Source organism: Hippocampus zosterae, chromosome 2 (assembly GCF_025434085.1).
Source record: "Hippocampus zosterae strain Florida chromosome 2, ASM2543408v3, whole genome shotgun sequence".
Taxonomy (NCBI): Eukaryota; Metazoa; Chordata; class Actinopteri; order Syngnathiformes; family Syngnathidae; genus Hippocampus; species Hippocampus zosterae.
This window is the reverse complement of record NC_067452.1, coordinates 41,548,436-41,573,868: the sequence shown is the minus strand read 5'-3', so window position 1 is coordinate 41,573,868 and position 25,433 is coordinate 41,548,436. Positions and strand designations below refer to the sequence as shown.

At 50.2% G+C, this 25,433-nt stretch overlaps 3 protein-coding genes and 1 long non-coding RNA gene across 6 annotated transcripts; all 4 read right to left on the bottom strand.

The window, feature by feature from the left end:
* Positions 1 to 2: 2 nt before the first annotated feature.
* LOC127596176 (cyclin-T1-like) lies at positions 3 to 6,903 on the bottom strand. Of its 2 annotated transcripts, XM_052058367.1 has the most exons (9): positions 6,688 to 6,902; positions 5,552 to 5,633; positions 5,332 to 5,460; positions 4,980 to 5,040; positions 4,283 to 4,345; positions 4,116 to 4,161; positions 3,828 to 3,991; positions 3,281 to 3,351; positions 3 to 2,648 (listed from the first exon to the last, which is right to left on the bottom strand). In XM_052058367.1, the coding sequence occupies exons 1-9, from the start codon at positions 6,858 to 6,860 to the stop codon at positions 1,431 to 1,433; spliced, it is 2,007 nt and encodes a 668-aa protein (XP_051914327.1). In that variant the 5' UTR covers positions 6,861 to 6,902; the 3' UTR covers positions 3 to 1,430. The 2 variants fall into 2 exon arrangements, with proteins under 2 accessions (XP_051914327.1, XP_051914328.1); XM_052058368.1 differs by lacking the exon at positions 3,281 to 3,351 and having other exon boundaries at positions 1,470 to 2,648; positions 6,688 to 6,903.
* Positions 6,904 to 8,955: 2,052 nt separating this feature from the next.
* On the bottom strand, positions 8,956 to 13,138 carry LOC127596185 (SAP domain-containing ribonucleoprotein-like). 2 transcript variants are annotated; one of them, XM_052058382.1, is made up of 11 exons: positions 13,013 to 13,138; positions 11,841 to 11,940; positions 11,569 to 11,618; positions 11,418 to 11,488; positions 10,948 to 10,999; positions 10,787 to 10,860; positions 10,435 to 10,472; positions 10,323 to 10,348; positions 10,152 to 10,220; positions 9,647 to 9,733; positions 8,956 to 9,076 (listed from the first exon to the last, which is right to left on the bottom strand). In XM_052058382.1, the coding sequence occupies exons 1-11, from the start codon at positions 13,043 to 13,045 to the stop codon at positions 9,035 to 9,037; spliced, it is 642 nt and encodes a 213-aa protein (XP_051914342.1). In that variant the 5' UTR covers positions 13,046 to 13,138; the 3' UTR covers positions 8,956 to 9,034. The 2 variants fall into 2 exon arrangements, with proteins under 2 accessions (XP_051914342.1, XP_051914343.1); XM_052058383.1 differs by having other exon boundaries at positions 11,569 to 11,612.
* Positions 13,139 to 14,531: 1,393 nt separating this feature from the next.
* On the bottom strand, positions 14,532 to 17,419 carry LOC127596183 (3-hydroxyacyl-CoA dehydrogenase type-2-like). Its single transcript, XM_052058379.1, has 6 exons — positions 17,337 to 17,419; positions 16,193 to 16,357; positions 15,874 to 16,038; positions 15,477 to 15,605; positions 15,215 to 15,323; positions 14,532 to 14,757 (listed from the first exon to the last, which is right to left on the bottom strand). Exons 1-6 carry the CDS (start codon positions 17,358 to 17,360, stop codon positions 14,567 to 14,569), a joined length of 783 nt encoding a protein of 260 aa, XP_051914339.1. The 5' UTR covers positions 17,361 to 17,419; the 3' UTR covers positions 14,532 to 14,566.
* Positions 17,420 to 18,689: 1,270 nt separating this feature from the next.
* LOC127596188 (uncharacterized) lies at positions 18,690 to 20,429 on the bottom strand. The gene is made up of 3 exons (XR_007961413.1): positions 20,210 to 20,429; positions 19,203 to 19,324; positions 18,690 to 19,120 (listed from the first exon to the last, which is right to left on the bottom strand). It is a non-coding gene; the product is annotated as an uncharacterized LOC127596188 (long non-coding RNA).
* Positions 20,430 to 25,433: the final 5,004 nt, after the last annotated feature.

The window sequence follows — 25,433 nt, the reverse complement described above, 5'->3', positions numbered from 1 at the left end:
TATTCCCTTAAAGTATGCATTGACTTTAATATGAAAAAAATTATATATAGAGAGAGACAGAGAGAGATGTATATGAGTTCACATACAACAGGTTACCTGGAAGAACTTCCGCTAACACGTCATTGACGACCAGTCCTGGGTACATTACAAAACTCTAAAATGCGGGAAAAGCTCTGGTAAAGAAAGTGATTTGCATTGCTGTGTTGCATGGCAGTTGTCAGGTTAAATGTTTTTTAATCCCCCCCCCCCAAAACAAAGTTAGATTCGCACTTGCATTGCAGAAAAACCGCAGTGCAACTTTTCAGTGCATTTACTCTCTCCAGATATAAACATGATTCCAACACCGTAGTTTGTGTGGCGTTGTTTCAAAGCCATGAAGCCGACGTACAATCTAAAATATATAAAAGAGGTCATTTGTAGCCCGGCTGAAAACCACAGCCGGTGTTGAAACGCAACAAGATTGAATGCATCCTCCTCTTTGTCCTCACAGGCCAACGGGATCGTTCTTGACAGAAGCAGACCTTGGAGCTCAACAGGTTAGTTCAGCGTACAACGCAAACGGAGCGAGACATCAACTTGAATAGGATTACATCAGACCAGTATTAGCTCACAGGCAAAAACTGGATTTCCACAAAAAAACCTACACCAAAGACAGCCAACAGTTGGTTAATCAGAAACTTGTTATGGTCACCTTCATCCTAAATCTAAACCTGACAAGAGAAATTCCAAGGTTCAACCATTCAAAATCGGCACATTGCGTTCGACAATTTTGACCCACAAAACACGTCTGCCCTCCGTGTCTGTCCAGAGGTATGCTGAACATCTTTTCACAACCATTTAAAACAATGACTGCAATACTTGAAACAATTTTAAAAAGCTGATCATTTACATCGTGATTTTTTTTTAACAAAGTGTAAAAATATGTCATGTTTTGTACATTTTACAATCTTTGCACACATTTACCAAATTTGGCAAATAAACGCCACGGCCATCTTTTTGGGTCACGGCTGCTTTGGAGACTGACTCAGTCACGTCTACACAGTATGTATTGTTGATTGTTGTGGTGGTTGGGGGGGGGGGGAATAAAAAAAACGAGTGTCTATAAATGTATCTTATGAAGAAAGGGGTGTCGGGGGGGCACGACAGAGCGCAAGAGAGGGGAAAAAAACAGGATCAAACAACAACCTGTGCGTGGCGATCAAATCGAACGTCCTTAATATCCTCTCAATCTGCGGATTGGGGGGGTGAACAATGGCAGCCAAAGCACACCCTCCTGGGGACATGAAGAAGCTTTTCAAGCCTTCTCAGCAAAAATAAAAATGGATCATAGTCGTCTGCCACACATGATTCGCGCGTGCCGCACGTTACACAGACGTGCGGCTCATCTGACAATCGTGAAAACCTTCGAACGGAGCGAAGCAGACGGCGAGTCATTTGGGCAAGGGCGGAAGCGGGGGCGGGGGGTCTGAAGGCAGGGGCGGGGGTCGAGCGCCGGCCCCCCGGGTCCCGCCCGGGTACTTGTAGTCCCCGTATTGGGACCTGTAGTCAAAGACGGACGGCTGCGAGGGCTGCACCCCCTGGGCGCTCAGGAGAGAGTTCAACATTTCAAACGTGTCCTGGTACTCGTCAGACTGGGCGGCGCCGTGCCCGTTGGTGTCCGTCCTGTCGCCTTTGGGGTGCGAGTAGCCCCCCGGGGGGTGGGCGGGGAGGCCCAGCGCCGGCAGGATGTCGCAGGAGGACGAGAGGGGGGGCAGGTGGTAGGGATTGCGGGAAGCCTTGCTCACTTTGGCGGCGGGGTGGGATCCCGCCGACGGGTCCTGGGGGTGCGTCCTCTTGCGCGAGGACGACGAGGTCGTCCGGGATGAGTCGCCGGGGAGCTTCTTGCCACTTCCTACCGCGCCGGCGGAAGCGGACGAGTGCTTGTGCGAAGAGGACAGGGAGGTGCTGCTGGAGGAAGGGTGGTGGTGGTGGTGGTGGTGATGGTAGTAGTGGTGGTGGTGGTTGGAGCGCTCCCCCCCCCTGTGCTTGTCCCTGCTCTTGCCGTCCTCGGCCGAGCTCCCCCGTTGCTTGTCGGGCACGCGAATGCGCACCTTGATGTCCTGCTCCGGCCCCCGGGCGCCGCCTCCGCCGCTGAGGGGGAACCTCATTTTCAGCGAGCTCCGATCGTGTCTCTCCTTCTCCAGCGGGATTTTCAGAATGATGGGCGACGGGTTGGCCGGGTCCGAGGAAGACGAGCCCGAGTGCTGCTGCTGCTTCTCCTTCCTCTGCTGCTGACCAATGAGAACCTGGGCAGCGTTGGCATAGTCCCGCTTGACGCTGGCCTCCATGTTCTCCAACTTCCTCTTCTGCGCCGCCAGCACGTCGGCGTTCTTGGCGCGGTACTCGCTCAACGACACCTTGGCGGGGGCGTGCGCCTCGTGGCCCGATGGCTGCTCGGGGCCCCCCTGGCCTTTTCCGCTCCAGGTGGGCGCGCTGCCCGGCGTCCCCCTCCCCTCGTCCGCCGCCGAGGCGGAGGGCGGCGCCGAGAGGCTCATCAGGCCCGCCACGGTGCTCTCCGACGAGGCCATGGAGATCATGCTCAACATGGCGTCCCGCTGCTCTCCCTCCTCCTGGACCTTCGGCTTGGCCTTTGGCGTCTGACCTCCCGCCTGAGAAGAGATAACAGACGGGGCCGCTGAGCGAGGTTGCGCGCGTGAAGAAAAACGGCATTTGTGCACGATCCTGGCGGGATCGAGCACATTTCACACCCCCGATGACGAGCGGCCCGACGGTCAACTTATGACACTAGCAAACATTTAGATGGAAGGCCCTCTGCGATTCCAGCTCATCAAGGTGGCCTCCATTTCAAGTTCCTTTCCGAAGTTCCCCACTTTCACTTGCCGGGGAAATATTTACAAGGTTCTCCGTGCGGAGCCACGCAAAGTTTGAAAAAATTCCAAACTACATGCAATCATCAACACGCTATTTGGAGAGCGACATTTAGAGTCGCGTCCACTTAATCTGCCCAATCAGCATCGATCATGACGCGGAACGGCAGCCTTTTGCCCTTCCTTCCATTTCAAGCCCAGAAAATATGTTCAGCCGGCCGTCGTACTCTGGCAACGGAATGACACGGAAAAATAACCACACGAGTCATGTTTTCTACAAAGACGCCAAATATGAGACTTCTTTTGTGTGAACCCGACTCTACGGGGCGGGGCCGGCAGCCGACGGGGTGCGATTCGGGACCCCGAGGTCAGCAAGATTGCTCATCACACACTGGAAACACGATTTTATGTACCTTCCAGTTGCGAATCCGTTTCAATCGGCTGGGCGTTTTCTCCAGAATCTGCAGGAACTCGTGTGTGAGCTCTGATTGAAGTCATTGAAGAAACGGGAAAAACAATGTCAGCGGGGGGGGGAGAAGGACGATTCAAACATCAGAATCCAGCGTTCCCTCGCGTCTACATTTTGACGGCAAACGCCGGCGGCGAGATGCACGCCGCCGAGCCTTCGGTCAGCCCACGTCGAGGGCGAGTGAAGCCGTTTCACAGTGATCATAAAGTCCCGGGGGACTCGCTGATCAGAAAAGTATGAGTCGCATTATGCATTGAGAGTCCCAAATTTCAAATTCTGAAACGGTCTACTTATACAATTATAAACAAATGCTGCAAAAATGTTAATTCAGCGGCAGGCCCGAGGATTGTGGAAATTCACGGTAACCGTTTTTCGGTTCCGTCGGTTTACCCAATGGGAAACAGACCAAAGGGTCAGGTAGAAATGTTGAGGAATAATCCAATTTTTTAAAAAATAAAGGAACCTTGTGCCAGTGTCTTTGGCGCACGTACCATCCAGTAGCTTGAGGGTCACGGTGGGGTCAACATATTCCCACCAGTGTTTGCCGTCCGTCGACACGGGAATCTCCCAGTTGGACCACTTGCAGGCCAGATGGATGCACACGCAGGCCACCACGGGCGGACTGTATTGCAGGCAGAAGGTGGTCAAGTGGAGGCTGCGCGGCGGCGTGCGTCCCGGGAGAGCAAGAAAAGAGCAACAGGACGAGGGAAGGGGAAAGCCGGTTCAGTGTATCGACTCGGATTTGCAAGAACCTGCCGCGCACGTGATCAAGTCCTTACCTGTTGGTTGCCATGAAGTAAGACGTCTGCGCCAGATCCTTACTCGCTGAAACAACAACACAACACAAAAGCGCACTTTAAACACCAGTCAGTTCAACGCACGCCGCCGGCCCCCCCACCATACGCACGCGCGACAAAAAATGAGTCAAAGGGGCGTTGACATTCACCTCGGACCAGCTGGGTGCACTTGACGACGTGCGTGTGCGGATGGTCGATGGTGATTTCAAACGCTGCAAGAGCAGGGGGACAAAACAAAAAAGGTGAGTCCGCCGCCAATCACGATAAAAGGAGCGCTCCAAATGCACTGCGTTCGAGAACCAATAGGATGGCAATGGCTAGTGATGAAAAAAGCGCAAAGGGGCGTGGCATGGACGGGGCGACCAATCACAACAAGTAAGACATCATATGCGTCCAATCACAGGGCTGTTTACATTCGGAAGATGGAAAGACTGATCAGGAGAGCTTGTGAAAACTCGACCATAAGGTACCTGACACCCCCCCCCCTAAAATTTTCTCAACGGATTTAGACGATTCACAAAAATGATCAATTTAAGAAATAAAACAGCGAATTTCCGCGGAAAATGGCATCCATCCCTGATGCCATTTTCCCTCGGACTGGATACATGGACGGGGAGGGATCTGGCAGGGGGGGGGGGTGCGGGGGTTGTAAGGATTTGTCTATTTCAGTGGCTTGGTGAAGCACAAACGTGACTTTGCGCCATTGCCAACTGCGTGTGGCGTCTCTGTTGGACAAAAGTCAAAACAGGTTACGACTTCTTGAGAATGACAGGCAGGGGGGGGGGGGGCATTAAAAAACAACAAGAGAGAGAATTCAAGGGAGCCAGGCTTTCCTTCCCAACTTACCCAAGGTCTGGAGTATTATGCTCTCAAGAATGACCAGGTCTTGGGCTTGTTGCAGGTAGGCCTGAGGTTGAGAGGACAGGCACATTACTCAGTGCGAGGCCGCTACCGGTCGGCAAGCGAGATCGGTCGCTCATGCAGTTTGCTCTCGGTCATGTCAAATGATCTCGACGGCTTCCGGATCAAAATGCCCGGTGAGCCACCGCACGTGCCGCTTTGGAACCAAATAGCCAAAGGCGACGTCGAACCTTCGCGCAGGTTGATTTGACGCGGGCCGGAAGACACGACGGTGCCCATTTGGGTAAAAGGAGTGCGCCGGTTCCAAAAGGGAGACTTTTGACGAGCTCAAACTTACATCGCTGCGTACATCCGGCGAGGGCTCCTGCGGATTGAGACAGGCGTGGGCCACCTTGATAACGTGCTCCAGCTTTCGGGGCTGCTCCTCCACCTTGGCGGCCAGGAAAAGAGCCGCTGGAGAAATGACCTGAGAGACGGGGGAGGGGGGCGGGGGCGCTGGGGTCAACAGGCGCCAAATGAAAAGGTGTTGCCAAGCACGCAAGTAGCATCATACTCACGTTGCGGTGAAATCTGGTGAACGACTGGACCATGTAGAAGCGATGCATGTACACGATGGCCGTGTTAATGGTCAGCTGGGACCTAGCGTATGCTCGTTAAGTCGCGTCAACATTTGAATGGCGTCAAACTGATCAAATGGAACGTGGTCACGTCGGGCCTGTGACTCACGCCACAGCGTGACCCCCCCAATATTACATACGAGGCACAATCCACAATAAATCTCAAGACTTCAAACCCCTCGGTTGATTGCTTCCAATGTACGGGACCGGTTCATGGAGCGTTTGCTCGTTTGTGTCTTTCTTGACATGCTTCAGTGCCAAGCAAGCACGCCGGCACCCGCAAACGCTGCGAGAGATTTGTGTCAACCCGGGGCCTTGATTTTCGAAAATTACTGGCAAGTTCTTCATCATTCTAGAGTGTCTGCCTCTGTGTTCGCCAAGATTTCAGACGATAGCAACCATTAGAAAAGACGCGAAAGATTAGGTTACGCCAGAGTTAAGCTCTGGTCCAAAACAAAAGGTCCCACCTCAAATGTGGACCGCAACGGAACGACGTCTTCGCATTGAGTTGTCTTCCAGTCGTAACTGTATTACTTGGTAGCGGGAAAACGATACGTCTTCCATTGGGATGCTTTTTAAATGATCTGCCGGATAGCGTTGGTTCGTCCAGATCAACTGCGCTTAGAAATGGAACGCGCATAGCGGTCTGCTGCGAAGCAAGGACAATTGTGCCTCTCTCGATTTAGCTCGTGAAAACGATTCCGGGTTACTTGAAGTGCACGAAACAACGCGCTGGAAGCCAAGCCTTCCTTAGGTCGGGGAGGGGAAGTCGGCAAAATCCTTAAAAAAAGTGGAATTACAGAACGAGCTAAAGCTAAGGAAAACGCGCTCGCGTCAAGGCCCGAGGCCTTCGCGGCTCGGCTGTTGCCAAATCAAAATCTCTGGCGTGTTCCTTCGCACGACAGTCACAAAAACACTCCGGCTGGCGCGAGCTACGTAAACAAATGAACGGGACGAGAAGGAAGATGGCAAGGAAAGCAGGAGGGACCGAGTCGAACGGAACGACCGGAGCCGCCGCTAGCCCGGCTAGCCGTTAACGAGCTGGAGCGGCTAGGCTAACGCGGCCAAAAGGATACACGTTGAGCCGCTGGCCCATGTCCTGCAGCAGGTTGGCCGCCTGTTGCCTGTACGACAGCTCCTTGTCCGGGTCGAGCCCGGCTCGCCGAGATGGGTTGTTGTCGATCTCTTGCCGGCTGTAGTACCATTTGTTATTACAGCTAGCGGAGACACAACGAAGCGAAGCCGCCATCACTGACGAGGGGGGGGGACACTAGTTTAAAAATTGCAGCGCGTCACCGGAAGTGCGTCATGCGCCAACATGCCCCCCCAACGTTTGGAGGTGCGCCCCCACCACCACCTTATTCATACAGTGGACCAATTCGCGATTCCCCCCCCTTATCCCAAATCTTTTTTTTTTTATATAGATTTTTTGGGGGTACGGGCGTGTTTTTTTGGGGAGGGGATGACCCACTTTTCTTAAAAACGCTTGATGGGAGTATTTCCCAGCTTATTCGAGAATTTGGGGGGGTTAATTATTTTCTCCCCTCAATGTAATTAAAACGGACGTGAATTAATGGCAGATTTTTGCTCTTCACGGGCCAGGCAGCCCATTGCCGCAAATACAGTCGAGGGCTACCTCGAGGCATTCGCAACTGAAATCAACTCTCCCCGCTGGATGCCACTCAGACTGCTACACACCGGAACTCGGCGCCAAGCACAAAAAAAAAAGTCAGGGGGGCCACTCCTTTTGGGACACTGGTAAAAGATCATTTACTTCAATAACAATGACTTGACGTTACATGATGAATTTAGTATGATAATGATAAGATTTTCATTTTGATTCACCAGGCAGAGGGCGGGCGTGGATGAGCAATTAGCGCGTTGGCCTCACAGTGCAGAGGTGCAAGGTTCGATTCCGGCTCCGGCCTCCCCACGCCCGCGTGGGTTTTCTGCAGGTACTCCGGTTTCCTCGTACATTCCCAAAAACATGCGTGGCAGGTTAATGGAACACTCCAAATAGTCTTGCAGTGCGAGTGCGACGGTGGGTCGTTGGTCTTTGTGTGCCCTGTGGTTGGCTGGCCGGCAACCGGTTCAGGGTGTCCCCCGCCTACTGGCCGAAGACAGCGGGGATAGGCTCCGGCCTGCCCCTTCTGAGAAGAAGCGCATCAGAAAATGGATGGATGGATCACCAGTCAAATAAGGCTATTGACACTGCAGCTCAATTTCCGTTTTTTTTTTTAAGAAACGATTCTCATCTTTTAAAATCCGACCTGGTGGTCTATCCTCTGTGACTATATTTCGAATATGTATGCAAAGCTTCTGCGGCGTTAAGGCTCCTCCACCCAGATTGGCCCTGTATGTCACCAAAAGCTCAAGATGACGACCAGATTTACTTCCGTAAACACCATGTCACATGACAGGGTTTTTTTTTCTCCTTTGATATGAGCCCCCAGACCTGATGTGGTTGTGTCACACCACGGCCACACCACATCACGGACGCGTCGCTTCTCATGCGCTCTTGTGACAGTTTGGTGTCGGCGATTGGAAGCATTCGGAATGCAGAAGAACATCGCCGAGATGATGGCGATACGTTGCCGATAACTCGGGCCAAATACTGCCTGCGAACACGGAGAGGATCCAACGAAAGGAAGCCAGTCTCAGAAAGATGAAAACGTGATATTTTATCAAATGAACAGACAAGTGAAGCGGTGAAGCAAGCGCTTACAGGAGTCAAATGTACAAACGCAAATAAAAGATGACAGAGTTTCATCCGAACGAGTCATAAAAACTCTAAAAACACTCGCTCGCCTCCGATCGGTTTTTGCTTCGTGAAAAAATGAAGCCGCGTTCGCGTCATTTCCACAAGTGGTCTGAAGTGATGACGCGGTTTCAAGTTCCCTGGCCAAATGTTCCAATTTCCCCGTGAAGTTCACTATCGTGAGAAGTTGAAGTTTTGGTTTACATTTTTGGGGGGAACATCATTGCCACAATGAACACAAAGTGTCCAACATGTTTTGAAGCACTACGATGCCCATTTTTGGGGGCTTTTTGTCCCAAACTGCCAATAGACACTGGGCGCTAGGGGGCGCGTTTGAGATTGCGTTCTTTCACAGAGAGTAAAAAAAAAAAAAAACAGGCAACAAAATAGCAAAGACAAACTTGAGTCATCAGTCATGGCCACTCAATATGTCTGATATTTGACAAGTGTGGACAGGGGCTGGAGGAGTTGGGGAAAAAGATTTAAATGTAAGCAGGCAAACGACAACAAAAATCTCCTTCTGGGTTCCAAAAGCTCTCCAAACATTTCTTTTTCAATATGATTAGCAAGGTCACAGTTGAAGACCTTTGACATGACTTAGAAACGTGATAATTGAAAATGTTAAAAAAAAAAAAACACTCCAAAGGAAGCAAAAAAAACACCCACTATACTATTCCAAATCGAGCAGCACGCTTCAGTTTCTTTGCCTGTGAAGAAGGGGGAAAAAATGCGGCATAAATACACATGATGGAGACAATCAGCGGCCGGGCAAACGAGAGTCACGACTCGACTATTTGCCGCGCACATGTCACAAATTGCCCAAATCGCCCATCGGCCTATTTCGGAGACGGCAACAAAGTTCTGGCGAACGGGGAAGCAGTCACGGGTGTGAAGGAAGCCCCCAAATCAAGAAACGCTCCAAATTCTGGACGGTCGTTTCTTTCTACCATCACGCGTATCTTCCGCCAATGGGACTGATCAGGGAGGCGTCCTAAGCGGATGCCCGAGCCACCTCACCCGGCTCCCCTTTGAGCCCCTCCCAGAGGAGCGAGCTTTTTTATGGCATTGTGGGAGGGCTAAACTTCAGAAGATTCAATTCTGCCCAATCCTTCATCTCCAAACAATTTGTCCTTTTTGTTTTGAAAACCTTCTCGTTTCTTTTAAGTGCAACAATGTCAGAAGGGGGATGGGAAATCAAGTGTTTGAGGCTCATCATTGGCGCTATTTTTACGTTACTTTCAACCAGGCGGGAAACAAAACAACGGGACGCTACGTACCTCGACGTCCGCCGAGCCGGCCGTTCCGCCGCCTGTGAGGATGCCGAACCTTTCCTTCCTCTTCATCAGCTTCTCGTCTGCTTCCAGCTGCCGCCACCGACGATAACGATGACACCCCCACGGAAAGACAACAAGTAGCCTTTCAGACTCAATCTCCAAATAAACTCTAAGCTTCCGTTAGGAGCCGAATTCCTTTGCGGAAGCCGCCCCCAACTTGATTGGCTCATCTATTTTGCCCGTGGAAATGAACGGAATTGGCAATATGTGTTCTGGTGCCCCCCCCCCCACCCCCTACTTGTAGGAGGAGAAAACCGGAGGAAAAAAATCAAACCTAGAATGCTCGTGTATTGCCAACGGTTAAACCGTATAAAGTCCAACTCAAGTTATTGTTTTGCTTCCGTCATTTTGTCCCGCGGCGTGAGGGGGCGGGGGGACTCTTGAATGCGCCCCGTAAACCGTTTGTGCCGGTAATACGCGGGAAAGCTTCCGAGCCAGGTGGGCCCACCTTTTGCGAGAGCGACGAGACGTTCATGCCAAATCTCTCCGCCCTCTTCTTCAGCTGGTCCACGTTGACCTGTGACGGACGGCAAAAGGATTCCCGCGTCAGGGGAAGGGTGCCGACGCATGCGTTTGGGGGCGGGGGGGGGGGGGGGTCGCTCGGGGCGGCGGCTCTTACCGGCACGTTTCTAGCCACGGCGGCGCCTGCGCGGGGGAAGGAAAGGATTGATGTTGCGCGGCACTTGGACATGACGGACGGCGGCGTGGCACCCGAGAGTCGTCATACGCACCTGTGGATGCATCCGAAGCGCCGATCGCTAAACCAAACCTAGAAACGAGTTCCACAAAAAGACAATAGTGAGCAATACCGGTCACATATATGAAAGGCTTGATGAAAAGGGCTCCATCGTATCATTTTGCTTTTATTGTGTCAAATCGTTGGGCTTATATCAATATGGAACTCGGCGGTCAACCCCCACCCCCCCCAACGTTCAAGTTGATTGGCCGCAATTGGCCTGTAGATGGCACTTCTGCTTCCCGTTTGCCAAATGCGACTTGAAGCGAAACGGAGGGGGGTCCGTCTCAATTGGCTTCATGGCCAAACGAGAGGAGCCGAAAGCGGCGAGTGGCCCCGGTTCTCACCTGGCGGCACGCCGGGCCTTCTTGTCTTCGGCCGACGCGGGCAGATTGAAACGCTCGGCGCGTTTCTGCAGCTGCTGCTCCAAAACAAAAAAAAACGCCGTTTGCTGGTAAACGGGAGGCGCCGCAACAAAGACAAAAGAGTGGCGCTGGGCCGCACGTACTTCACCGCCAGTCGCCGGAGGACATATCTTCACCATCTTCTTCTCGGCAGACCTGAAAACACAAGCGCGGGAACAAAATGGCATCCAATTTTAGCATTCACTTCACTCCTTTGTTAGATTATTGGGGGGAGGAGAGGGAGGTCCTCGAGCACCCCCGTTTTCACATCGTTTCGGGACGAGAGCCTACAGGCACCATGCTGTCAGAAGCCGCAAACTACGCGCACCGCCTAGCGGGTACACTGCACCGGTCTCGTCGCCGGGCGGCCGTCTCAGCGCGCGCCGGCCATAATTGGGAATAGAGTGAAGCGTGATGCCAAGCAGCCGGCAGCCCTTCCGCTGTTCGCAATCGGACTTCCCCCCCTCTCCGTTTTTGGTATTGCGGGACTGCTCGGGCTTCATCGCGTTTCAAAGTCATCGACCGTTACGACGATGCAAACCGCTTCAAAAAAGCCAACGGCAAGCAAACTCACAGCTTGGCCACAGGCGATGGCGATTCTTTGACGTCTTTGCCGTTGTCCACAATCTCGCCTTTGGGGAAGTCCTACAAGGCAAACAAAAAGGCTCGTCATTTTTGCACAGGCGCACAATCAAAGCGGCATTTTGCCGACTCGACGACATTACCGCCGTATCGTCCGCCAGCACCTCGTCCACGTCCACATCTTCATCTGTGGCTTGCGTGAAAAGACATTCAAGACATAAGACACAGCATGTCGATCGGACGCAAGCGCCTCCAGAAACTGCGGCAAAACAATCCCTTCAAATGAGAGTCAAAGGGAAGCTTTGATCTGCGAGTTGTGGCTTCCCGCTCCGCCGTCTGACCGCTTACACCGAAAAGAAACAACCCCCACCGCAACTTTGAGCCCGACTCCGGCGCGCTGCTTCTCGGGGCTCACCGTGCTCGTCCAGGTAGGCCTGCAGGCGTGCAACCAGGTCGCCTTTGTTGCCTTTGGTCTCCAGACCTCGCGCGTCGCATTCTTGCCTCAGCTCAGCAAGCTGAAAGCCAAAAGAGAAACATTCACAAATGCTTGAAACTGCGCGTTGTGAAGAAGGCCCGTTGCCCGGGTTCATGAGACATCGCAAGCTCGTTGGTCCTCAACACACGATCTCTGCGTTCGTTGCCACATCGGCGGTCTGCATCGGTCCGTTTAGCGGGTGCGGAGCTGAAACCGAAGCTGCACGAGCATGTGCCCGATGTTCTAGCTTCAACCTTCTTGGCAGATCTTGCCTCGGGCTTCAGTGGGAATTTGGCACGACCTTCAAAGTTCGTTGGAACATGGATGTAACATCCCTCGGTGTTTTGCAAAATGAATAAACGTAAATGTGTGCTTCTCAATCATGCCTTCCGTCCACGAGCGCAAACCAGGTGTGTCCACTTCATGTCACTTGCATTAAAGATTTCTTTTGATCTTAGCGGGAAATTTCACTCAATGCTTTAAAACAGATATTACATCTTGAGCAGTTTTCACCAGATCCCTTCAAATATTAATTGAACAACAGTTGTCATGTCAACATTTAAAAAAAAAAGATCCGACAAATGAAACACGTGGTGTGTATATATATATATATATATATATATATATATACCACGTGTTTCATTTGTCGGATCTTTTTATATATATATATATATATATATATATATATACACACACACACATATATAGACCTTAACAAAGCGTGAATAATGTAAGAGGTGAGATGTTATTCAGTGTTCAACTTAACTTCGACGTGAGCCGACAAACATTCCCTTTTCCATTTGACCTTGAGCCACTGGCACTTAGTGCTCCCACCCGCGTTGTTTTTCAGTCCGCAAAGTGGGACCTTCCGAGTACTATTTCCAAACATAATTGGCGTGTTTCGAGCGTGGGCGAAGAACGTTCGGGCAACGTGAGCACACGCTTAGCTTTAGCATTAGCATGGGCAGCCGGCGTACGCACGTTACACCGACGCGACCACTTTGGCTTTCTCGCCGCCCTAACGGAGAACTTGAGAGACTCCCCGTTCACCAAACAATTGTCAAAGCTAGACAGCTGCGCTCCGACATTCGATACTAAACGGCACGACCAACCTTTAGTTTGTGCAGCTCGATCACTTCAGCCATCTTTCTTTGTTGATCAAGCCCTTCCTCCAATCAAACCGCTTCTTCCGCTGCCGCCGTTTATTTCTTCTTCTTCTACCGCAATCTTTGGCGGAGTGCACGCAACGGTCAGGTGCATACCGCCACCTAGTGCACACGCGGGTGCAACACTTATGGCCCCAACAAAAATGTAAAAAGTGCTTCCCTCACACGCCTGATGTTATCCTTCTCCTTCAAAAATAAATACATTCAACGATTTGTTTTTAATGCATAAAATTGAAATTCCACACATGCAGTCAAAGTCTTGGCCTTCTTGTTCTGGCAGGCTCAAATCGATACCAAGTCGTCATAAAATACCCCAAACAAAAGTGATTTGTGATTTCCAAGTCGACCTGGATGTATGTAAAACTCATATCATAAGCAGATTCACCACAGGGACTTTCTCACAATCGTCTTTTTTCACTCTTGCTAAAAGAACCCCAAACTGCTTATAAAACAAAGCACTAAGTATTGCTACATCCTTCCGACGTCTCACAGTTGGCTACGGGATACGACCGGTTTCAGGAGAAGCCCAGCAAAAAAGAACAATTGGCAGATGGCAACAACAATTTTGAATGTTTTCAGAGGGCACATTTTGTTTCCAATATTGTTGGGATTCCAAAACTTGTGGGTCACAGCTTTTCAAAAGCAAGTCGCCATCATTCTTTGAGTTCAGACAGAGACACGAGGCTCCGAGAAAAATACTGTACATCTAGAGTGTCAATGGCAGGTTTCATTTCACTCTCAGACCTTTTCTTCCAACTAACTTTTCCCAAAAAGTTGACCAGGAAATAATGAAGTGTGCGGATCACCGCTGCTGCTTTTTGCCAGTCAAAGTCGATTGTAACCAATCAAAGGATGGAAAAATGCCCACATCATCGGCGACCAGTGAGGATGAATTTGAAATGTGATTCCCACCCCCCCCCAAAAAAACACATCCTTTGCTAATGGAGCGGAAGTTAGGCAGGCCGGCACGACTGATTTTGAGGTGGACTGACATGGCAAGTCAAAAACGGAATTGGACATTTGTGGAGAGCCGTGGCGAAAGACTCGAGCCTGCCCGAAAGCGTTGTCAACCCGTTCCCAAAGCAAGGGGGGGATTTGGGACTTTTGATGCCCCCAGACGCCGGAGCTCCCCTCATTTCCTACCTCCTCATTCCCCTGCAATCACCGTCCCGGCGATGAGGCACTGTGTCGGCGTGCTATGACGTTGAGACCCCCCCACCCCAATCCAGAATGCGGGCCACTCGCACCTTTTGACAACAAACCACGGAGGAGCCGTGACAGGCAAGGCGCAACCGAAGGAGGCCCGCGCTCGCATCCCTCCCTCTCGCCCGCCATTTGACTTTTTGAAAAAGCAAGACTGCGTCCCCTTTGGAGCTTTATTTTCCAAGCGGTCGATCAAACAAGTGGACAGTAGCGCCGCCACGCTGAAAACTTTGCAAAGGGACGGTCCGGCGGCCAAAGTCGGGCTTCTCACCGCCAAGGGGCCCGTCGGCGGCGGCCTCAGGGCTGCATGCGAATGGCGCCGTCCAGCCGAATGACCTCGCCGTTGATCATGGGGTTCTCGGCCAGCGCCGTCACCAGGTGGGCAAACTCGGCCGGGTCGCCCAGGCGCGAGGGGAAGGGCACCTGGCGAGCCAGGAAAGAGCGCACCTTCTCCGGCAGCCCGGCCAGCAGCGGGGTGGAGAACAGACCTGGGGGCGGCAAATTCACACGTGACGCTCAGGGGAGGGGGGGGGCACCTTCGCTCTTCTGCGTAGCTTCAACACACATTCACAGAAAAAAATAACCACCCTGACTTTGATATATTTGAAGTAGGGCTGCAAACAATGATGATTATAATAAGGGATTCACCGGCCAATTATTTGTTTGATTCATTGAATAAAAGGGGGAGGGGGGGAAAATCATTATTTGAAATCGATGCTGCAGAAAATGCACAAAGAAAAAAATGATTGCAGTTCAATGAAAATGATCCTTTTTGCAAAGTGCCACATTTGGCAGCAAAACAATCCGAATTGAATAAGAACCCCCACATCCCCAGGAATGATTCTGACATAATTGGGGGGGGACAAAGTGCTTTCATGCCACTTTCCTCTTGAATGACTGTTGCCATTCCGGGAGCCTTGCGCAACGTGATGCGGGCCAACCTACCCGGCGCAATGGTGACCACCCTGATGCCCATGGGGGCCAGATCCCTCGCGATGGGAAGGGTCATTCCAACGATGCCCCCTTTGGACGCCGAGTACGCCGCCTGGCCAACCTGTGCGTGCCACACAAAAAACATTTCAACGCCGGGCGTCTTCCGACAAACCTTTGCGGGCCCTGATGGCAAAAACACGCAGCGGAGCGTGGGCGAGCCCGGCGCCGACGGATCGGAAGCAGACCCCCCCCCCCCCCACCCACTGCGGCTCACCTGTCCATCAAAGGCGGCCACGCTGGCGGTGTTGACGATGCAGCCCCGCTGGCCGTCTGCGTCCGGCTCGTTTTTGGCCATGGCTCCCACCGCCAGACGAATCACATTGAAGGTTCCTGCGATGTTCACCTGCAGCGCACAGTCAGAGGCCGTCACAATCAACTCGACGATCCCCCCCCCCCCCCTTTTCAGTTCAATTACAATAGGAGAATTAGATTGTCACTCTTTCTGTGACGTTGCTAAAGGTTCCCGCTTGAAGACGGAGCGATCCAAGTTGATGTTTTCCGGAAAGGGAACGAGACCCCCCCCCACCCCCCGAATCAAGGCTTGCTTGGACAAACGTCTTTCCTTTTGGAGGTGGACGCCGAAAGGGGAAATGGGGCGCTAAAGCTCTCACATTGATGACGCGCTGGAAGTCTTCCAAGCTGTGGGGGAGCTCCTTCTTGAAGTTGTACGTTTTGACGGCCACGGCGATGCCGGCGCAGTTGACGGCCAGGTCCAATTTGCCAAACTTGTCTCGCGCCAAGTTCACGGCCGACCGCACGTCCGCCTCCGACGTCACCTGCGGGACAAGAGCGGGGGGACGCGTCACGCGCCGAACCTCCTTTGCGCTCTCAAGGCAAAAGACGCTCGCGACTCAAGACCCTTGCCGTGGAAATGGAGGGCGGCGAGATTATTTAGGGCCCCGCGGGGGAAAGTGTCATCGGTGTACTTGCATCCGCCGGAGCGAAGGCGCATCGGTCTCCCAGGGCGGCCGCCAGCGCCGGCCCTTCCGATGACGGCAGGTCCACGATGACGGCGGACGCTCCGCTGCGCACCAGACGCTCCACCGTGGCCCGGCCCAGGCCCGACGCCCCGCCCGTCACCAGGCCCACCATGCCCTGACAACGCGGGGAAATAGAAGCATACCCGTCAACTTGTATGGTTTTGCCATAGATTTTGTGGGGAATCTTGCGTATATGGCCAAATCATACAGAACATTTTCGGGGGGGGGGGCGGTACCACCAACTCCAAATGATTTGGAGTTGGTGAAAAAAGTAACGCAGGAATACAACTCTGAACACAGTAATGCCACAAAGTAGAATGATGATTAGACATTAACCGGACATTTTATTAAGGAGATCTACAAGAAATATCATTGAAAATTTTGTGGGGGGTTTTTGCTGCCCTTATTTTGACATGTGATAAGGATTTTTTTGGTAGTTAATACAGGTGGGGGCTCCAAAAAGTTGACACGTATGCATTTGGCGTTCGTATTACAATGGTCCCCGGGGGCAAAATACTCGACCGACCGCTACGGAGGCCGTTGCCGCCCACGCTGGCTTAAATTTAAAAAAAGGGGGGGGGGGGATTCTGATGATTCAGGTGACTGGCAAAGTCCTTTTTGTGTCTTATGGATCCAGCTTACGAGCTATGCTGCGCTCCATCAGTCTCGCGACGCTTGTCGTTTTTTTTTCACAATCCCGAAGAAGACACGCAAACCCACGCGGGGCTCCGCTCGAGAGGCGAACCGGAAGGAATTGCTCCATTTTGCCTCAAATTCACCAACACTGAAGTTGCAACCAAGTTGAGCAAATTCTTTTTGAATTTCACGCGAACACAGCGACTCGTTGCGCCAGCTCTACAGCGGACGGCGGGATACTTGCGGGCACCTTTAGGAGTTTGGGTTGAATGGAGAGCGCTTGTGACAACATGAGGCTAGTAGCGTCAACATGTTCGCCCGCCCAGCCCGCCGCGCAGTACGCGAGACGAGCGAGCGACGGAACACCATCCGCTGTTTGACACACGGGCAACTTTGATACGTGCGCCACGGAGCATGACAAAGCTTTCTTTACCTTTTCACCCCTCTCCTTTACTCACCTTCACACACCGGATGTTCGCCATGTTGGATTGCAGGCGGCCGTGACGTCACGTGCGAGGAAGGAACGCGTCTGGACGCGAGCGTCACGAAACGTCAATTCTGACTATTTTTTTTTAAAGTTGCCATAATTAAAAATCTGAAATGACACGCCGCAAACGTTTCATTTGAAAGTAATTATTAGATGGAGCCTTTTCTGTCGCTGCTCCCTCTCTCTGGAATGAGCTCCCACTGAACATTGGGCAAGCCTCCTCGCTGGCCATCTTTAAAGCCCTCCTCCAAACTCACTTGTATTCTTTGGCATTCGACTCATCATGCCTTAGATTTGTTCTTGATTTTACTGTTTGGTGCTTTCTAGCGCCTTTATTACCGATTTGTCTTACTTTTTACTGTGCATGTTAAATCGCTCCATGTACAGCACTTTGTATGCAGCCATGGCCGTTTGAAAGCGCTCCACAAATACTCTTGACTTGACTAGAATTTTTCCCCTCCAAGCTATCGTGTTCTAAAAGCATCACCAATAAAATGAAAGCACACGGTTTGTGTCAGCTTCTAGTTGATGGGTGCCATGGCTAGCAGTGAGAGATAAAAATAAAGCGGCACTGTTCAAATGCTACTTCAAGTGTTGTTGTTGGGTTTTTTTCCCCCGAAGAATGAGCCGAACCACTAATAAATGTCCTACGGGGTGTTTTTATCACATTGCTTTACAAAAGAAATACATCGAAAAATATACCGTTGCTGATTCATTTTGAATAGCAAATTTGTCCACATAAGAGCAGTTTGAAGTGACCCGGGGTGACGAAAACAAGTGTGAGACTGCTGAAATTGCCAACGGTCAAGCGAAGGCAGAAGAACGCAAATGCCATTCGCACGGCACAAAGACTTTTCAACCCAGGCCTTTATTTAGCACAAAAGAAAATACGACGTTGAGGCCGACGTCTCTTTCTTCACGGCCGTCTGGAAAACGAGGCGCCGACGAGCCGGGTTTACTCGTCGTTCCGAGTCAAATGATTCCGACGGAAGCTGTCTGGAATACAAGGCTCCAGTCTATCCGAACATCATCTTTCACACAACCTTTGGCTTCAACTCTATACATTTTTTGGGGTGGCGGGACGGGGAGTACTTTGCTCTCCCTCCCATTGCCTTTCTAAGAGAATTCTTTGATGCAGTTGACTCCCAAGATGATTTGTGGTCAACGTGTTGGTCTAGTGCCGGTCTAAAAAAAGAAATAACAATTAAGCACTCAGTCCATTAATAAGAGAGGGGAACAAATTGTGTGTAAAGATGGCCCCTCTCACAACCATTTGTGCCATGTTGTCAACGTGGGTTGGAGATAGTATGGAAAATTCAAGTACTTGGTGCACAGAAACAAACGGCAAGCTAATGCGGCTAACGTGCGCATTTCAAATACCAGGTTTGGACATCCTGGTTTTGGTTTGCCTTTGAGGGCAGGAGTTGAATTGGGACGCGATTCGTATTTTCTGACACAACTATCTGTGCTGTGAATCATTTTGCCACCTCTGCAACAGCATTCCTATACTGAACGTTTACGTTGCACCCTGAAAGCGAAGCAAAGGGAGAAAAGGAACATGCGCGTTTCACGTGCGAGCTGCCCCAGATGAAGTTCACCGCAGTACAGCGCAGCCACAAGCACCGATTAACGTCCTCAAAGTCGGCACGGCCACCGAAGGGCCCTCCCGCCGTGGCCGACTCGGCCCCTGTTACCGTGGCGACCAAAGGTGACGTGCCGGATTCTCCGGTGGCCTCTTGTCACATCAACGGGACGCTTTGGTTGCCGTGAGGAAGACAGTAGGCTGTATAGTCATCTCCCAGATCTGGTGTGATCCTAAAACTATACAAACTACTACCTCATCCCACAGACACCCCCACCGCCGTTGTCCGGGACGACAAATGACCGACGTGCCCTTGCAGCCTTTGTGAGGGACGCACGCCGTCATTCTCAAGCGGGGAAACGGGGATCTTGCCAAGCCTGTGGAGTAGGGAGAAGGGGGGGGGGGGGGTCACGAATGGTTTGCATCAAAATATTGGCATTGAAATTAAGTCATAACATTTTGACAATAAAGTTGTATTCAATAACTCTCATGAGGTTTACTCTTTTAGCAATGCCAAAACATATGCGACAGGGAAAAAGACAACTTTGCCGCTGTTGTGACTGAAGGATTTGAGCAGACGAGACCACACCGTGCATAATTTGCCCACAGATGGCTGCAGTCTCATGTGTTTCTCAAACGCCATTTGGTGTTCTTTAACTGTTTATTTTAAAACGATGCAGGGATCAAAAATGTCGTTGGAGAAAAAATAAAAGTGATTTTTGCAAACCTTGCACACTCTGTTAACAGCTGTCAAGTGTATTTCAAAGATCATTTTCATTAAATCACACTAACGAATAAAAGATATCTTATCTTATCTTATCTTAACGGTTCGACCCTGTCATGGTTCTTTTTGATGCCGTCTGTCTTGTTCTCGACTCCCAATAATCTCGGTCTTGGTCCCCGATGGTGCGCTCAACCCAACACAAAGTTCTTTGTTTTTTATTCTTCGGTACATTGTCGACCCCCCTCCCCCACCCCCTTGCATCTCTATTTTTTTAATCAATTGCCTTTTCGGAGTATCCGTGGAGTGAAGAGTGGCACCTCTCAGTGCTGTCGTTATGTTTTGATGCCAAAGAAACATGTCGCCTCTTGATTCGTCGTCGGGTGAAGGAAGGCGAAATGCGAAATGCCGCGGAAGTGAACGATCTCGAAAGCAGCCCGCCAAGCTGTCGATAAGCTTTGAACGGCAAAACGGCTTCACGCGTCCGCGAACGCGCGATTGTCGAGCGGCTAGCCGACAGCTAACAGCGGTCGGTGCTTACCCCAAAGTCCGCCGCGCAATGAGCGAGCCGAGCCGCGGCTATTCCTTCATGGACAAAACAGGTCTTCGCATGCTCCGGGAAACCTACTCAAGGTGACAAGAAACAAAAAAGTAGACAGCTTGTTCGCTTTCCATTTCAATTCAGACTGTCATTGTCTCTCACCATCCTGTTTTTTTAGGCTTCTTCTTCTACATTCTTTTGGCGCTTGGCAAACAACCGTTGCTGCATTAGCGCCACCGTCTGAAAGGAGTGCGTGGGATGACTATAGTACAGTACTGTACTGTACTGTATTTTCTTGCCTGATATTTAACCTCGTTCTAATACAGTACATACTCAGTAGTCTCGAATCTCATTACAGTATGCCAGTTTTTAAGTCTTTGTACATTCGGCATTATTATTTTTTTGCTAAAACATCCATACATTTCATCCAGAATCTTATTTTCAGAAAAAAAACATACCCCAGTGATTCTGCAAGCAGGCTGGGAAACATCACGAGATTCGAAGCTCTCGGCGACGAGACTTCAAAGATCATTTCTAATCGTAGATTCGTCCTCAAGTACCACTTTCATGTGGGAAAAATGGTTTTAAATCTACGGTCAAATAAAACTGGTATTTTAATGGATAGACCGTCAAAATGCAACACTTTCTGCCAACAGCCTCACATATTACAGTTGTAGCATTTAACCAAATACAAATGCAGTACTTCAATCCTGGACTTGAGAGCCGTACTGTACTTGTTTGGTTTTTTTTTTCAAACGACATGTAACTTTTACTCCCTTCAGTTGAAACCGGACAATGTGTATTTTTGTGTGAATTTGTTTTCCTCAATCTTCAAATAACCAGTATGGGCATTGTACCTGTATATATATTTGACAGGGATAATGTACTGGAGTACAATTCTGTATAATAGAAAAAAAAACTTAAAAGGGGTTGAATTAGTTGTAGAAACCCCCAAAAGCTATTTATATTCTGCTTAACCCTTGTGTGCTCCAAATCAAAAAGGCCTTAAGTTACGCATTTTACAATTTTTGTAATGATGTATTTTGTGTTATAAAAACATTCTTTTTTTTTCAAACACTCAAAAGGTTCAGAGGCATCTGTGCTATCCATACATATATAGTTTTTATTAGTTCTTTGGGATTTTTTATTCTTTATTTTTTGCAAAAGGAAAAAAACATTTGTGTCTGGAGGTCCCAAGCAAGCCCTACTAACAATCCCGACCGCACGTGTTCATGTCAAATGCATCGGTTTGAAGCCTCCTGCAAAAAGGCAAACTCATTTGCGATCCTCTGGCGCCACCTAAAAGTTGCACAATTGGAATGACCTCAACCCAACAATGTGGCATGCATACGTCTGTCCAAGCGAAAACAAAGCGATTGACGTAAAAATCGCGTGAAATTTATGTATACACATTAGGTTTACGATGCATTCAAAAATATGAATTATAATGGGTCTCTATGGTGCAAAATATGTCAATTGTGAAGATTAAGGTATCAAAACGTTTTTTTATTATTGCTGCAATGCCTGAGAATGATCAGCCGGTGACGTCATGAAATTTAGGCCATTTTAGAACCCCTCCAGAAGTTTCAGCTCTCTCGTGTTTTTCTGAATGCCTTTGCCTTTGATTCAAAGACATTTTACATTTATCGCAAGCGGTGCACCACGAGGGTTAAGTAGAGTCTCAAAGCCTTTTCCACATCTGCACATTTAAAATAGAACCACCAAGTGCAGGCCACAATGGAGTAAAAACTTGATCAAAGCCCATTTCCCCCACACCCCAAAAATAAGACCTTTGTTTTTTTTTTTTTTACTAAAAGAATAAATTTTATTTCAGCACTGTAAGTCATTTCCCAACCAGTACAAATATGACTGCCGTGGTTGTCTCTTTCCGAACCTTTCCTCCTCCTCTCCATCTGTGAGATCAGACCACCAACACCCCGGACGAAAAAAAAAATGTCACTGACTCTTTCTTTCCTCCTCTCATCTTTCCACAAACAGTCTGGTGCTTCCATAATGCTAACATTGATGACAAATGATACCAACCATAGTTATAACAGCAATGATGATGATGATGATAATATCTCTCGAACAATAATATCATGGCTATATATCGGAACCCTTTATTTGCTGCACAGGTAGCTTCGGCAGGCGGTCTTGGGTATTGATGCGTATGCTGAAGGCATGCTGGAGCAATGTGGCATTGCAAACGCCCACATTGGTCACGAGGAGCACCTTTGCAGGGGAGGGGAGGGGGGGGGCGATCGGGGCACCGAGCCGATTTCTTAATATGGAGTTCGGAGGGATGCTGAGGGCGGGAGGGCGCAGTGGCAGTGTAGAGACCGACGGATCCGGACCTTGTTCAAACCGGACAAAATGCTGTGAGAATCTTGCAAACAGATCAGGACAGCGCAAGAGAGACGAGCGCACGCCGTTCCACACACAAATACGCAATTCGCGTTTTACGCCGACACCGCACGGCGCTTTTCTTCCCCGGCCGAGACTCGAGCTGCTCCAACATTGTTGGTCGGGCTCTTACGAGCGCCTCCTGCCAGCTGGGGCAACGAGATGAGCGCCCCGCGTGGCTTGGCCACTCGGTCCAGTTGTCCTCGCCAAACAACGGGCGAGATTTTGATGGCGCCCAATCTATTCCCCGAATGTTGAAACAATACCATTGGCAAATTTAATCTGATAACGCCCAATCTATTCCCCAATTGGTAAAACGACTCCTTTTTTTTTTCAACCTACAAAATGTAAAAATTGACGAGTATAAAATGGCCTCTGCAATCTTAGGCAGGGGTTTCCACTCTAAAACAGCTGGTGACGAGTGGAAACAAATTGACATGAAATGCACTTCAATTGGCCGCCCCCCCCAAAAAAAAACATCCCAGGGGAGAGAAAGGAGGACACAAACAAGCCGACTGATTGTCGAGCGTCGTTTCTTGACGCGCGTGCGCAGTGGTTGGCACGTCCGTGCGGAATGAGCAAATGGACCTGGAGGCGCTCGCTGTTCACACTCCCCTGCCTGTTTGTGTCTCCAAGACAACCGAGGCCTACAGCCGCCCTGACCTCACAACCTTGTCTGTAAACTCGGGGCAAGCTGTCAACGTTTGCAGGAGGTGGGGATAGACTACGTGGGCTCGGGAGGGGGTTGGGGGGACACTAGGTGTACTTTGGCTCTCAAGTGAGACGTTCCGCTGCTTTGTGCAAGGGTGCAGAGTTCAGCTTGCATCGACCACAAAATTATCATCGGGGATATTATGAAAATCAACAGTGCAGACGATGGTTGTCAATCGGTAACGGGCAATAGTTACTTACGTACATGAATGGTGAGAGTGTCTAAAGATGCCATAAAAAGGTGAGGAAAATCGCAATGATTACAGTTCAAATCTCTAGGTTGGCTAAGCGAATTTCGGTACTAACTGAAGCAATGGTAGAAGGATTAGAAGATGCGATAACATTAAAAGAGTAAGAAAAACACATTTGCACAACAGAATTTTTTTCAGATTTTTTTTTCTGAACTCTGGCTAGATACATACAGAAACTGATTATTAACGTTAATATAACCTTTACTGTTAGTCGGGTTGATTAAGGGGGCGGGGCAGCCTAGAGAGAAAAGCGGCCGATACAAATCATCCTAGGGCTACAGGACAAGCGAGGAGGCGTGGGGAGGGGGGAAAAAACGGAGAAATTCAGAAACACTTTATATCATTAGGTGTGTGTGTGTGGGGGTGTGTGTGAACTAGAAAACTGACAACATGATCCCCGCAAAGCAATCGCTGACTAGCTACGAGGCAAAACAGCTCCATAAACAACCTTGGTTGAATGGGAGGGTTTTCACCATGGAGGTGTTACAGAGTACTTTCAAACTGAATGTGAGCACATTTGTGTCTTGAAAGAATTTGAAATTTGGAAGTACCGTATTACCAAGCCGAACGACGCTTACTCCAAAAGACAATGACGTAAAAATATTTGGAAAAATGGTCCAAAGGTCCTAAGTTTAAGGCTGTGAACACTTGCACTTATACAAGACATGAAATTGGAGAGCCCAAGCCTTATTAAGTCGTCATGTTGCTTTGTGGGGACCAAAACGTGTGTGTGTGTGTGAGTGTGTTTGTGTGTGCTAAGGAAGATAACGAGCAGAGCACAGCAAAAGAAAACTGTCGGTAGAGGAGGCGCCGTGTCAAGGCGGGGGAAGGAAGGGTGGTTGAATTAGCAAGCGTAAGAAAAATAATCATCCTAAATCACTCATGAACTCCCTATTGAACGAAAACATACAGGGACCAAAGAGGGAGAACTACGTGACGTGTTGCGTCGCCGTTTGAAGCATACTAGCTACTGTGTAACTCGGGTTGTTTAACATCTACGCGTGTGTGTGTGTGTGTGTTTGTGCATGCGTGTGCCTACCCGGAAACTTGGAAGGTGTATTTTTCATGTGTGTCGGGATTGCGATGTCAGTCGAATGTGTTACCAAATGATCTCCAACGAACTGACGAGCACGCCACTGGCAACTGAAACTGCACAAATATATCACGTCGGCACAAACGCAGAGAGAATGCTGCTGGTAACAAACGCAACTGAATATCTCTTTGTCCAGTGTGTGTGTGTGTGTGTATGCGCACGAGTGGCGAGCAAATGGGTAGAGGGCATCGTATAGCAGATCACGCTCTGACCCGTGACGGGAACGCTGTCCTCGAACACGTACTATAGCGATACGTGTCCTCATGTCAAAATAGTTGAAAGCGGTTAAGTACTCCGCGGCTCCCGTCGGGCGCTCTTGGCCAGCGGAGCGATATTCTCGAGTCTAGCCGCGATCTCTTCACGGCCGTTTAAATCCAATGACTATGAAAAGGTACGGCGCCGGTCCGAGCGTCCGATCGTTTCCTTTCGTTTGGCGTCCGAGAGGCGAGGGCGAGCGCGGCCCCGGCGGGCCGTCCGCTCGCGGCTAATGTAATGGTTGCGTTGCTAACGAGGGGGGATGTCTGACGCGACGACATTGACGCTTCACACACACACTCATCGTTCCGTTTGCCATCATTTATCCGTGTCGCGCGAAAGCGCTCGCTCAAGTCATCGACGTCGTCTGAAAATAAGGTGCTTTCTTTTGTCGACTCTCCTTTGCGAGTCGAGTCTGCGACGCGCGCGCACGCCGCTCGGCTTTCAAAGCCGCACTTGCGTCAAGGTGACGTGTATTTCCGGCGCGGGACGTCGGCTTCTATCCCAAGCT

Bases quoted from the DNA above. Each gene is read 5' to 3' on its own strand.
- LOC127596183 (XM_052058379.1), bottom strand. From the start codon at position 17,360: ATGGCGAACATCCGGTGTGTGAAG. The intron at 15,606-15,873 runs GTGAGAGCTTTA...TGTGCGCTGCAG, and splicing joins ACTTCCAGCGCGTCATCAAT to GTGAACATCGCAGGAACCTT. The intron at 14,758-15,214 runs GTAGGTTGGCCC...TGCCGCCCCCAG, and splicing joins GGTGGTCACCATTGCGCCGG to GTCTGTTCTCCACCCCGCTG.
- LOC127596176 (XM_052058367.1), bottom strand. From the start codon at position 6,860: ATGGCGGCTTCGCTTCGTTGTGTCTCCGCTAGCTGTAATAACAAATGG. The intron at 4,162-4,282 runs GTGAATGTCAAC...TTGTTGTTTCAG, and splicing joins GTGCACCCAGCTGGTCCGAG to CGAGTAAGGATCTGGCGCAG. The intron at 3,992-4,115 runs GTAAGGACTTGA...GCCGCCGCGCAG, and splicing joins TACTTCATGGCAACCAACAG to CCTCCACTTGACCACCTTCT.
- LOC127596185 (XM_052058382.1), bottom strand. From the start codon at position 13,045: ATGGCTGAAGTGATCGAGCTGCACAAACTAAAG. The intron at 11,941-13,012 runs GTTGGTCGTGCC...TTTGGCTTTCAG, and splicing joins TCGAGCTGCACAAACTAAAG to CTTGCTGAGCTGAGGCAAGA. The intron at 10,861-10,947 runs GTACGTGCGGCC...GTTTTGGAGCAG, and splicing joins CTCCGGCGACTGGCGGTGAA to CAGCTGCAGAAACGCGCCGA.